The sequence below is a fragment of the Pogoniulus pusillus genome, chromosome Z, assembly GCF_015220805.1.
Source record: "Pogoniulus pusillus isolate bPogPus1 chromosome Z, bPogPus1.pri, whole genome shotgun sequence".
In the NCBI taxonomy this organism is placed as follows: domain Eukaryota; kingdom Metazoa; phylum Chordata; class Aves; order Piciformes; family Lybiidae; genus Pogoniulus; species Pogoniulus pusillus.
Genome location: NC_087309.1, coordinates 1,564,914 through 1,577,604, shown reverse-complemented (window position 1 = coordinate 1,577,604; position 12,691 = coordinate 1,564,914). Strand labels below are relative to the sequence as shown.

Below are 12,691 nucleotides of genomic sequence, written 5' to 3'. Positions count from 1 at the left end.
AGACATCTGATGGGATTTTCTGGACAACTTTCCCAAAGCAATTCATGGACTCAAAAACCCATGCAAAAATGTATGTAATGTTGTATTGGTCTTGTCGTAATTCTGGGTCATGGCCTTGCTGTTCTTGAGTGCCTAGATGCTTACCCCTTCCATCCCTGAATTCCCAATGTGCTGGTGACTTGGGGCTTTGGGTTTGTTAGGGCTCCCTGCCCTGGTGGGTTTGGCACAACAGGGCAGTGGTGGTAGCTGTGGCTGTGCTGCTGAGCAGAGGGCAGCTACCAACAAGGGCTCTTTCTGTTCTCTCCCCTGGCATTGTTGCTGGCATAAATGCTCATTCACAAAGACAAATGGTTGCTTAGCTGGATTATGTAACAAGTTTTTTTTCTGGTTTACAGTTTTTCACTGATGTGAACACCACACTGTTAAGGTGAAAAGGTGATGAAGTTTCCTGCACTGAAAAGCTTCTTTCTTGCAAGATTAAACAAATCTGAAACTAATGTTTAGTGTGAGGTGGATACTTGCAGACTTGGTAGTCAAGCTCTCTCACATCTGTTTGCAAGGTGATTGCTGGATCTGTTTGATGCAAGCTGTGAATAACAGCAGCACAGAATGTCTGTGGATGTTTTAATGGGAAGTGTGTCTTGGCATAGCTCAGCCTGTATGATCATGGGATTCTGCCATGTTGCCATCTTGAACTGGAGCAGATGTTGAGGTGCTGGAAGGTGTTTGGAGAAGGGCAGCAAGGCTGGGGAGGGGCCTGGAGCAGAGCCCTGTGAGGAGAGGCTGAGGGAGCTGGGGGTGTGCAGCCTGCAGCAGAGGAGGCTCAGGGCAGAGCTCATTGCTGCCTGCAGCTGCCTGCAGGGAGGCTGTAGCCAGGTGGAGTTGGGCTCTGCTGCCAGGCAGCCAGGGAAAGAACAAGGGGACACAGCCTGAAGCTGTGCCAGGGCAGGTCTAGGCTGGATGTTAGGAGGAAGTTGTTGTCAGAGAGAGTGATTGGCATTGGAATGGGCTGCCCAGGGAGGTGGTGGAGTGGCCATGCCTGGAGGTGTTGAAGCCAAGCCTGGCTGGGGCACTTAGTGCCATGGTCTGGTTGGTTGGGCAGGGCTGGGTGCTAGGTTGGGCTGGCTGAGCTTGGAGCTCTCTTCCAACCTGGCTGATTCTACGATCAGCTTTGCAATGCAGCATAAAAGCATAGAAGTTCAGTTTTGCTATTTAGACTGAAAACCAAATTACATTGATTCTGACACCTACATGGCAAAATGCAGACTAATAGTGTTAATGATATACTTTATTTAACTTTTATAAGCTTATTTCACAACAAATACATGTGAATTTATTTTTAACTCTTTCAGCTGAACTGCTGAATAAGGGGTTACAGTTCGGATGACCTGGGGCTGCTTGGTCTGGAGAGGAGAAGGCAGGCTGAGAAGAGAGCTCATCAGCATCTATAAATATCTGAGGGGGGTGTGTGTCGTGGAGGGGATTTCTCCATTCCTCCTCTGTTAGGGGGAGGTGAGAAATTAATTTGAGGTGGTTTTGATTTTTATAAAATTATTTATTAAAATCAATATTTACAAATTTACACCACCCCCAACCACTACGAAATCCAGGTTCGTATTGCAAAGTTATGAAAATAGCTTTGGGATATATTTACAGGGATTGATTATTAAATGGGAATATCAAATTACTAACAATTATTGACAGAGAGAAAGATTTCTTAGGCTTAATGCCTTTTAACAACTCTAGTGTCTGCCCAGCAAGGGCTGAAACTGTGTGTGCTCCTCAGATAGAGGTAACTTATATTACAAAGGAATTAAAGCTTGCTTAGGTGTGATGCTCTTGAGTATTAATCATTAATCTCTCTCCCGGGAATCTGTCTCAGCGTGTGCCCAGTATTGGGGTCTTGGTGAGCTGGAGTCTGTCCTGGCTTGCAAGGGATGATAAAGGTTTTCCCAGTCTCTGGGGTAACAGTACTTCTCTAACCTTCTCTCCTGGGGTGAAGTGGGCTCTGCCTCGGTGCTGCAGCTTCTGGATGCTGTGTGTCCAGGGGTGATCAGCTGGCAGGAATTTCCCGATGCATGAGAAGGATTTATTGATGATCTGGACGAGGGCATTGAGTCCAGCATCAGTAAGTTTGCAGATGACACCAAGCTAGGAGCAGGTGTTGATATGTTGGAAGGTAGGAGAGCCCTGCAGAGGGACCTGGACAGGCTGGATGGGTGGGCAGAGGCCAATGGGATGAGATTTAACAAGGCCAAGTGCAGGGTTCTGCACTTTGGCCACAATAACCCCAAGCAGTGCTATAGGCTGGGGACTGAGTGGCTGGAGAGCAGCCAGGAGGAAAGGGACCTGGGGGTACTGATAGAGAGTAAGCTGAAGATGAGCCAGCAGTGTGCCCAGGTGGCCAAGAGAGCCAATGGCATCCTGGCCTGCATCAGGAGCAGTGTGGCCAGTAGGACAAGGGAGGTTATTCTGCCCCTGTACTCAGCACTGGTCAGGCCACACCTTGAGTACTGTGTCCAGTTCTGGGCCCCTCAATTCAAGAAAGATGTTGAGGTGCTGGAACATGTCCAGAGAAGGGCAACGAAGCTGGTGAGGGGCCTGGAACACAAATCCTATGAGGAGAGGTTGAGGGAGCTGGGCCTGTTTAGCCTGGAGAAGAGGAGGCTCAGGGGTGATCTTATTACTGTCTACAACTACCTGGAGGGGCATTGTAGCCAGGTGGGGGTTGGCCTCTTCTCCCAGGCAACCAGCAATAGAACAAGGGGACACAGTCTCAAGTTGTGCCAGGGTAGGTATAGGCTGGATGTTAGGAAGAAGTTCTTCACAGAGAGAGTGATTGGCATTGGAATGGGCTGCCCAGGGAGGTGGTGGAGACACCGTCCCTGGGGGTCTTCAAGAAAAGCCTGGATGAGGCACTCAGTGCCATGGTCTAGTTGACTGGCTAGGGCTGGGTGCTAGGTTGGACTGGATGATCTTGGAGGTCTCTTCCAACCTGGTTGATTCTATGATTCTATGATTTGTCCATGTAGCTTCTGACACGGTCTCACAGCTATCAAGCTGTGTTTGCAGGTTTGCAGACAGTCTGAGGGTCTGCTGGCTCTGGGTCTTTCCAGAGTTACAGGATTAACTGGCAAGCAGTATCTATGCCGGGCAAGCAGGGTCTATGCTGTGCTGCAGGGAGATTTAACTCTGTAGCTGAATCAAGACAGCTCTAGGCTTAGGCAGGGGGTCTCGGCTCCCCATATATGTATGGTGCAGGCATGAATGTGCTCTGCTTTTCAGAGGGCTGGCAGGTAGCTTGGCTGTGCCTTGACATCAATGCATGAGGTCTGGGCCTCTGTAATGCTTGCAAGTGAGCAAGGCCTGATCCTGTGTCTAGGCCATGCAAGCAGGTCAGGGCAGCAGGGTGCTGCTGTGGATCAGAGCTGAGTCTAAATGCTCTAAGCTTCTGAACTGGTAAACAGTCTGGATTGTCTGATTGGACTGAACAGGACTGACCACGTGGTGCTGCTGTGCACCCCTATTTATAGGCTCTGGGCTGAGATTCGTGGCTCGTTGGACCTCCAAAGTGACCAATCAGGCTGGCAGTAAGCCAAACCTTGCCCCAATAGGCAGTAGAGATATGCCTGGACCCTCCCAATAGGGATTACCTGCCCGGACCCCAGGGGCACACGGGCTGGGCGTGTGTGGGTTACACACTTTGCTTGCTGCCTCCTGGGTCCTGGCAGAAGAACATGTCTGGGCATGCAGAGGCATAGGAGAGCCTCAGTTTGGGGGCTGCTGCCCCTCCACCACAGGGTGTCAAGTGGAGGGGGCCAATCTCTTTTTGGTGGTCTGCAGCAATGAGACGAGGAGCAATGGGGACAAACTGGAACACAGGAGGAGAATCTCCCTTGCAGTGAGCGTGCTGGAGCCCTGGAGCAGGCTGCTCAGAGGGGCTGTGAAGTCTGCCTCTCCGGAGACTCCAAGCCCCCCTGGAGGCATTGCCGTGCAGGCTGCCCTGGGTGATGCTGCTTTGGCAGGGGGCCTGGACTGGATGATCTCTGGAGCTCGCTCCCAGCCTCTGAGACCTGTGGCTCTGAGATGGTTGGTTGCTCAGTGGGGGTTTTCCTGCTCGCTCTCTTTTGAGGTGTGAGCTTCCCTGAACGAATCGAAACGGTTACGGACTGGGTGTGCCTAGCGGGAGCTGTGCCTCCGGCGAGCTTGTTTGGGCTTGCCCCGAGCCCGCTGCCGGCGGCAGGCGCTCTGGCCGCCGTTAGGCACTCGTTCGTCGGTAGGGAGGCGTTCGCACACGTTCGGGCTGCGGAGGTGCCTGGCTCTGCTGCGCTGCCGGGAGCGGGGGCGGCGGCGCAGGAGCGCGGAGCCAGCTCTGCCCCTGCTGCCTGCGCCGGGCACAGCCAGCGTGCAGCTGCCGAGGCGGGGAGGGGTCCGGAGGGGAAAAAGCGAGCGGAGAGAGAGGCTGGGGCTCGTTGGAGGCGCTGGCTTCCCTTTATCCCATTAAGGATTGTTCTCTAACTTTAATTATCCAGAGCTTTATGTGGGAAGCTGCTTTGCTTGGCAGATCTGCCCTCTTTGAAGCGCCCGAGCCCCCTGCCCGGCTGGCCGAGAGGAGCTGTGCCCTTTAAAGTCCTCCGAGGGGCCGTCGGCAGCTTTAGGCTTGCATCTGGCGCCCTTTGTTCCGCACAGCCTGTTTATCTGACTGTAAATAAAGTGCCGTTTGCAGACAGAGGTTAGGAAGTGGATTCTTACTTGCCCGGCTAATCTCTCATCGGGATTGTTTGGTCACAAAGTAGACGTCTGTCACCAAAAGCTATTGAAATCCAGATAGTGAATTAGTTTGTTTTATTTCTAGATCCTTAAATTACCAAAGTTCATTGCCTGAAGGCAGAAGCTGGCAGCAGCAGAATCTGCATCTCTCCAGCCTGCAGTGTGCAGTACTTTGAACCTAGATGCTTCAATGATTGGCACCCTTTTAATGCATAAGGGACCCTCTTATTCTGGCACAGGCTTAAAATAGGTTTGGAGCAAATATAGCTTTTTCTCTTTATTTGGCTGCAAGTGCTTCTGTCTCTTGCTCTGACTGCTGTAGTTAGATAGATGTGCAGAATGGATAAAAGATAGGCTTTTACTGTAGTCACTGTGTGAGAGGGGGGAAAGTGCCCAGTGTGTTACTCCAACTCACTTGGCCTATGCCGCACAAATATTGCTTGGTTTGGATCTCATATGTATGTATGTGTATATATATATATATATATAAAAACTGGCTGTGATTGAAATATGCTGAAACTTGAGTTCACCTAATAGTGCTCATGGTGATGTGCAAGTGTGTGTGCCAGCTGTTCTGCTGCTGGGCTCCTCAATTGAAGGGAGATGCTGAGGTGCTGGAAGGTGTTTGGAAAAGAACAGCAAGGCTGGGGAGGGGCCTGGAGCACAGCCCTGTGAGGAGAAAGCAGCCAGGAGGAAAGAGCCCTGGGGGTACTGATAGATAGTAGGCTGAAGATGAGGCAGCAGTGCCCAGGTGGGCAGCAGAGCCAATGGCATCCTGGGCTGGCTCAGGAGCAGTGTGGGCAGCAGGACAAGGGAGGTTCTTCTGCCCCTGTGCTCAGCACTGCTCAGGACACACCTGGAGTGCTGGGTCCAGTTCTGGGCTCCTCCATTGCAGAGAGATGTTGAGATGCTGGAATGTGTTGAGAGCAGGGCAGCAAGTCTGGGGAGGGCCTGGAGCAGAGCCCTGTGAGGAGAGGCTGAGGGAGCTGGGGGTGTGCAGCCTGCAGCAGAGGAGGCTCAGGGCAGAGCTCGTTGCTGCCTGCAGCTGGCTGCAGGGAGGCTGTAGCCAGGTGGGGTTGGGCTCTTCTCCCAGACCACCAGCACCAGAAGAAGGGGACACAGTCTGAAGCTGTGCCAGGGCAGGAGGAAGTTGTTGTCAGAGAGAGTGATTGGCATTGGAATGGGCTGCCCAGGGAGGTGGTGGAGTCAGTGTCCCAAGCCTGACTGAGGCACTTAGTGCCATGGTCTGGTTGGTTGGCCAGGACTGGGTGCTAGGTTGGGCTGGCTGAGCTTGGAGCTCTCTTCCAACTTGGCTGATTCTATGATTCTACTCTATGAATACAACCAGTTTGTGCCTCAGCTCCTCTTTTCCCTCTGCCCAACCCTGAGATCTATGAACATATGTGCTTGTGCTTAGTGTCAGAGGTGTTGCAAAACACAGAGGGTCTGTACTCATTCTCTTCTCCAGTCTTAAATAGCATGACTCAAAATATATTATCCCTAAAAGGTGTTTCCCAAGGAGCTGTACTTTGGGAAGGGGTGATTGCTTGCTTTGCAGGGGCCAGCTGTAGGTCGTGGTTGTTTGAAATAACTAGTATATGATTTCCTGTTTTGAGTTCGTGGTGAAAAAGTAGTAGTTATATTTAGTCTTCTGCTAGTAATGTTTTTCTTTTCTGTGGGAAGAAGGTACAGCATTCACAGTTTACATGTCCTGAGCTTTGTTGGCAGACCTGCAGTTGTGACTCTAGTGTTCTCACTACTACTAGTAAAGAACTAGTAATGTTTGTTACTACTGTTAAAGCTAAGCTGCTGTGGTGGGCTGGTTTGTGCTGACATAACACCTGCTGGTTTTGGGACCCAGAGGACCCTGATACCAACAGTGAGCTCTCTGACCATCAAAAGGAGAGAAGCTGCTCTGGGTGATCCTGCTCTGGCAGGGGGGGTCAGACTGGATGATCTCTCGAGGTCCTTTCCAGCCCCTGACATTCTGTGAGTCTGCGAAGCGCTTAGGATTCAAGCTTGTGTATTTAAGGCGCCAAAGATCATCACATCTCTCCTTAAAGCAGCCCTGTTACAAGAGATTATCATAAAGACTTGCACTTCATGACAAAAGTAACTACAGTGAGGCATATTTTGTGTCTAGAACAGACAAAGGTCATTCTGGGCACACGGGAAGGGAGGCAAAACGTGAAGGATGTGTTTGAACCCATGAGCAGCCCCATGGACCTGCCTTGCCTGGGAACCCCAGGCAGTGCAGCCAGAGGTCCTGATTTCCTTCACTGCTGCCAGTTCTAGAGGGTTGTCAGGTGTCCTGTCCTGTTCCTTGGCTGGGCTATTCCTTGTTCCTGGGGTACTACTGCTGTCCCAGTCCTTCCACCTCCCAGCTGCAGGGTGAGTTATCTTCTCCTGCGAGGGGGACTCTGGCCCTTGTTCTGCAGTGTCTGTTGTGAGCGCCCTCCTAGATGTCAGCTTACAGGTCATGATCAGACAGGAGACTGAGCCTCCCATGCTCTGCAAACTGATGACACTTAGGGTTTGTCCCCAGCCCAATCTACCAGTTCTCCCTCAAATGGCATGAGGTGACACAGACTTCTTCTTAGGCACTCAAATGCCCAAGGACAAGCAGTTAATACCACAACCACAGCCAAGTGGCATGATTTATGAGTGTAGTTCTGTCTTGCATGTTTGTATGTCTAAGTTTTCCTGTTTGGACAACTGTTCAGACTGTTTGGACTGAAAACAAAGGCTTCTGAGATGATAATGAAATGACTCCAAAATGAAGTTTTTCTGATGCAGTAGATAGTCTGTGTTTTGCCGCCCTGCGTCAAGCGTTGGCTCGCAGAAAGAGTCAAGAACACAAACAGTATTAGAAGTTGCAGTCAGTGCATTTTCACTTTAACAGAAACTGGCTGGCTGGGCCCAAAGAGTTGTGGAGAGTGGAGTTAAATCCACTTGGAAACCAGTCACAAGTGGTATTCTGCAGGGCTCAGTACAGGGACCAGTTCTATTGAATATATTCTCGGTTGTCTGCATCAGGGCTTTGACTGCACCCTCCTGAGTTTGTAGATTGCACCAAGCAGGCTGGGAGCCTGTTGTCTCAGTCCTTCCACCTTCACAGACTCACAGGATGTCAGGAGTTGGAAGGGACCCAAAGAGACCATCCAGTCCAACCACACTGCCAGAGCAGGACCACACAATCTAGCTCAGGGCACATCCAGACAGGCCTGGAAAGGCTCCACAGAAGGAGACTCCACAGCCTCTCTGGGCAGCCTGTGCCAGGGCTCTGGGATCCTTCCAGGCAAGAAGTTGCCCCTTGTGCTGAGCTGGAGCCTCCTGTGCTGCAGCTCCCATCCATTGCTCCTTGTCCTGTGCCAGGGAGCAGTGAGCAGAGCCTGTGCTCCCCTCCTGACCCCCAGCCCTCAGAGAGTTACAGACATTGATTAGATCCCCCCTCAGTCTTCCCCTCTCCAGACTAAGCAGACCCAGGTCCCTCAGCCTCTCCTCATCAGGCAGTGCTGCAGTCCCCTCCTCATCCTCGTAGCCCTGTGATGGACCCTCTCCAGCAGATCCCTGTCCCTCTTCATCTGGGGAGGCCAAAACTAAAGGCAGCACTCAAGATAAGTGATAGGATAGGTAATGGCCTGAAGTTGAGACATGAGAAGTTTAGCTGAGACAATAGGAAAAATACCTTCACCAAAAGAGTTGTCCAGCATGGGAACAGGCAGCTCAGGGGAGTGGTGGGACCTAAAGGAAGGCTGGGGAGGGACTGTTGACAAGGTCTGGTAATGACAGCATGAGGAGGAATGGGTTGGAAGTGGCAGAGGGGAGATTGAAACTGGATGTTAGGAAAGAGTTCTTTTCAGTGAGAGTGGTGAGAGACTGGCACAGGTTGGGGGTGGTGAGACACTGGCACAGGTTGCCCAGGGAGGTTGTGTGCTCCACAACCTCCCTGAAAGTGTTCAGGACCAGGTAGGATGAGTGACCTCTTCTAGTGGAAGGTGTCCCTGCCTATGGCAGGGGGCTGGAACTGGATGAGCTTTGAGGTCCCTTCCAACCTAAACCCTTCTGTTGTGCTATTCAATGATTCTGCTGCATGTGCAGATGTGACAGTGACATGGTGTGGTGGTGAGCTTGACAGTGTTAGGTTAATGGTATGGCTCAATGATCTTGACAGCCTTTTCCAACCTAAATTCTGTGATCCTAGTGCAGAAGCAGAGTATTGGTGTGTTTGGAAGGTAGGAGGAAGTTCTTCACAGAGAGAGTGATTGGCACTGGAATGGGCTGCCCAGGGAGGTGGTGGAGTGGCTGTGCCTGGCAAGGCAAAACTAGATGGGACACCTGGTGCCATGGTCTGGTTAATAGGATAGGGCTGGGTGCTAGGTTGGGCTGGATGACCTTGGAGCTCTCTTCCAACCTACTTGATTCTATGATTCAATGCCTCCATCTCCCAGTGGAAGCAGTTACAAGTGGAGTCCCTCAGGGGTCGATCCTCGCACAAGCCTTGTTTAACATCTTTGTGGGCTCCATGGACAGTGGCACTGAGTGCAGCCACAGCTGGAGGGCAGGGGTCCATCCAGAGGGACCTGGGTAGGCTGTAGAGCTGGGCCCATGAGGTTCAACAAGAACAAGGGCAAGGTCCTGCAGCTGGGTCAAGGCAACGCCAAACACCAATCCAGGCTGGGCAGGAACTGGCTGGAGAGCAGCCCTGAGGAGAGGGACTTGGGGGTGCTGCTGGAGGAGAAGCTCAGCAGGAGCCAGCAGTGTGCACTTGCAGCCCAGAGAGCCAAGCAGAGCCTGGGCTGCAGCAGCAGCAGTGTGGCCAGCAGGGCCAGGGAGGGGATTCTGCCCCTCTGCTGTGCTCTGCTGAGACCCCACCTGGAGTCCTGCATCCAGCTCTGGAGCCCCTGGGACAAGAGGGCTGTGGAGATGCTGGAGAGTGTCCAGGGAAGGGCCACAATGATGAGCAAAGGGCTGGAGCTGCTCTGCAGTGAGGAGAGACTGAGGCAGTTGGGGCTGTGCAGTCTGGAGAGGAGAAGGCTCCCAGGTGACCTTCTTGTGGCCTGGCAGGGTCTTTAGTGGGCTACAGGAAAGCTGGGGAGGGACTTTTTAGAATGTCAGGTAGTGATAGGCCTGGGGAGAATGTAGCAAAGCTGGAAATGGGCAGGTTCAGTCGGGAGGTTAGGAAGAAGATCTTCAGTGTGAGGGTGGTTAAAGGCTGGCAGGGGCTGCCCAGGGAGGTGGTGGAAGCCTCATCCCTGGAGGTGTTTAGGGCCAGGCTGGATGAGGCTGTGCGCAGCCTCATGTAGTGTGAGGGGTCCCCGGGCATGGCAGGGGGTTGGCACTGGCTGCTCCTTGTGGTCCCTTCCAACCTTGACTGCTTCTTACTCTGTGTGCCTTGCCTCCCCTGCACTAACTCGTTTCCACTGGTAATGCTGTAACTATTGTTAAGGCAAGCAGTGAACGAGTCGTGGGTCTGCCCACAATGCTATACACAAGGAGAAAAAAATGGCTTTTGTTTTCCTCTCCTTGCACAAGTTGTGAGCTACATTTTATTTTCACTCAGAATCATAGCATGTTAGGAGTCAAGGTGGATTTCTGGGGATCATCTGTTGCAAACCCACTGCTAAAGCAGGTCCAGCTTATTCAGGTAGCACAGTAACCTTTACAGGGGAGTTTGGAAAGCCTCCAGAGAAGGAGACCCCACAAGCTCTCTGGGCAGCCTGTGCCAGTGCTCTGTTACCCCAAAACAAAAGAAGCTTTTCTGTACGTTTGGGTGGAACAGTTTTTCTGTCCCATCAGGTAAGCTGACACAGGTGAAGAGCCTTTATTGCTGGGATGAAAATTCGTCTTTACTTCTGTGATAACCATAATCTTTTTGTTAACAGGCTTTCGTCATGACTGCTGTGAAGCTTACAATGTTGGGCTCCTAGAAGCAAAGATATTTTCTGGCCCATCAAGAGAGCAGTTTGGATATGCAGTCCAGCAGTTTGTCAATGAACAAGGCAAATGGTAAGCACTTTGAATAGCCTCTTGAATGCCCATTTAAGAGGCTAAGGGGAAAATGGTTTTCTTTGCTACCACTGTATGTCATTTAAATGTGTTCCAGTTAATACCTTTCTTTATTTGAGTTATCTTCATAGAATCATAGAGTTACCCAGGTTGGAAGAGTGCTCCAAGCTCATCCAGCCCAACCTAGCACCCAGCCCTGGCCAAGCAACCAGACCATGGCACTAAGTGCCCCAGCCAGGCTTGGCTTCAACACCTCCAGCCACGGCCACTCCACCACCTGCCTGGGCAGCCCATTCCAGTGCCAATCACTCTCTCTGCCAGCAACTTCCAAACAACATCCAGCCTAGACTTCCCCTGGCACAGCTTGAGGCTGTGTCCCCTTGTTCTGTTGCTGGGTGCCTGGCAGCAGAGCCCAACCCCACCTGGCTACAGCCTCCCTGCAGGCAGCTGCAGACAGCAATGAGCTCTGCCCTGAGCCTCCTCTGCTGCAGGCATCTTTTTACAAATAGATCCTTGGGTTATAGAAATCAAAGCTTAAATTCTTTAAAGACACATGCATGTGCATGTTCAGGCTTTCTGCCTTTACCAGTGCAGTCTAACATCTTTCTTAACTTTTTGCTTTCCATGTTGTCAGTTTCCTCAGAGTCAAAATCTTGGTACAATTTTAACTTCACAGTATCACAGTATCACCAAGGTTGGAAGAGACCTCACAGATCATCCAGTCCAACCCTTTACCACAGAGCCCAAGGCTAGACCATGGCACCAAGTGCCACGTCCAACCTTGCCTTGAACTTGTTTCATTCCTTCCTGTACTAGCAGCAGTTTTGTGACACATTACATGTACCTGGGATACTTCTCCATCTTAGAATCACAGAATCAACCAGGTTGGAAGAGACCTCCAAGATCATCCAGTCCAACCTAGCACCCAGCCCTGCTTTACATTTTATCACTTGTGAGATTAAAACAGTGATTAGCATGGGAAGTTCCAGTTACCAGAAAGAAGTTAGCAGAATGATTAGTTCCAGTTAGTGAACTTAAGTTTATAGCATTTTGGTTCTGATAGGGTACGAAGTGTTTACTTCTCAGGGAGAGCATATTTAGATGGATATAATCACAGGGTCCCAGCAGGGGCCTTTTGTCCACTGCATCTCTTCAGCCATAAATGTTGATGTGATATCCTCTGTTGCCAGTACATTAGGCTTGATAACTAATTAAAACAATATTTTTTTTTTCCACTAATGTTGGTTTCAGAAAGAATGTTAAGATACTAGCCCAGAGTAAGCCCATTTAGTGGAAAGCACATTGTTTCCTCTTCTGCAGCCTCAGTATCCACGAAGTTCAGGGTGTCTTTCATGGCAGTGACTATATATCTATAAATCACAGAATCAGTCAGGGCTGGAAGGGAGCACAAGGAGCAGCCAGTTCCAACCCCCCTGCCATGCCCAGGGACATCCTACCCTAGAGCAGGCTGCACACAGCCTCAGCCAGCCTGGCCTCAAACACCTCCAGCCATGGGGCCTCAACCACCTCCCTGGGCAACCCATTCCAGCCTCTCACCACTCTCCTGCTCAACAACTTCCTCCTTACCTCCAGCCTCACTCTCCCCACCTCCAGCTTTGCTCCATTTCCCCCACTCCTGCCACTCCCTCACAGCCTCAAAAGTCCCTCCCCAGCTTTTTTGTAGCCCCTTTCAGATGCTGGCAGGCCACAAGAAAGTCCCCTGGCAGCCTCCTCTGCTCCAGCCTGCACAGCCCCAACTCTTTCAGGCTGTGCTCACAGCAGAGCTGCTGCAGCCTCTGAGCATCCTCCTGGCCCTGCTCTGGACACTCTCCAGCATCTCCACAGCCCTCTCGTCCCAGGGGCTCCAGAGCTGGATGCAGGACTCCAGGTGGGGTCTGAGCAGAGCAGAGGG

The 12,691-nt window shown here is 51.4% G+C and overlaps 1 protein-coding gene across 1 annotated transcript in view; it reads left to right on the top strand.

Moving 5' to 3' along the window:
• ITGA2 (integrin subunit alpha 2) overlaps positions 1-12,691 on the top strand; it is a 105,978-nt gene that overhangs the window by 21,899 nt on the left and 71,388 nt on the right. Inside the window, exon 2 of the mRNA XM_064140669.1 lies at positions 10,656-10,779. Within this exon, the coding sequence (XP_063996739.1) occupies positions 10,656-10,779 (124 nt within the window). The remainder of the gene's footprint in view (positions 1-10,655; positions 10,780-12,691) is intronic.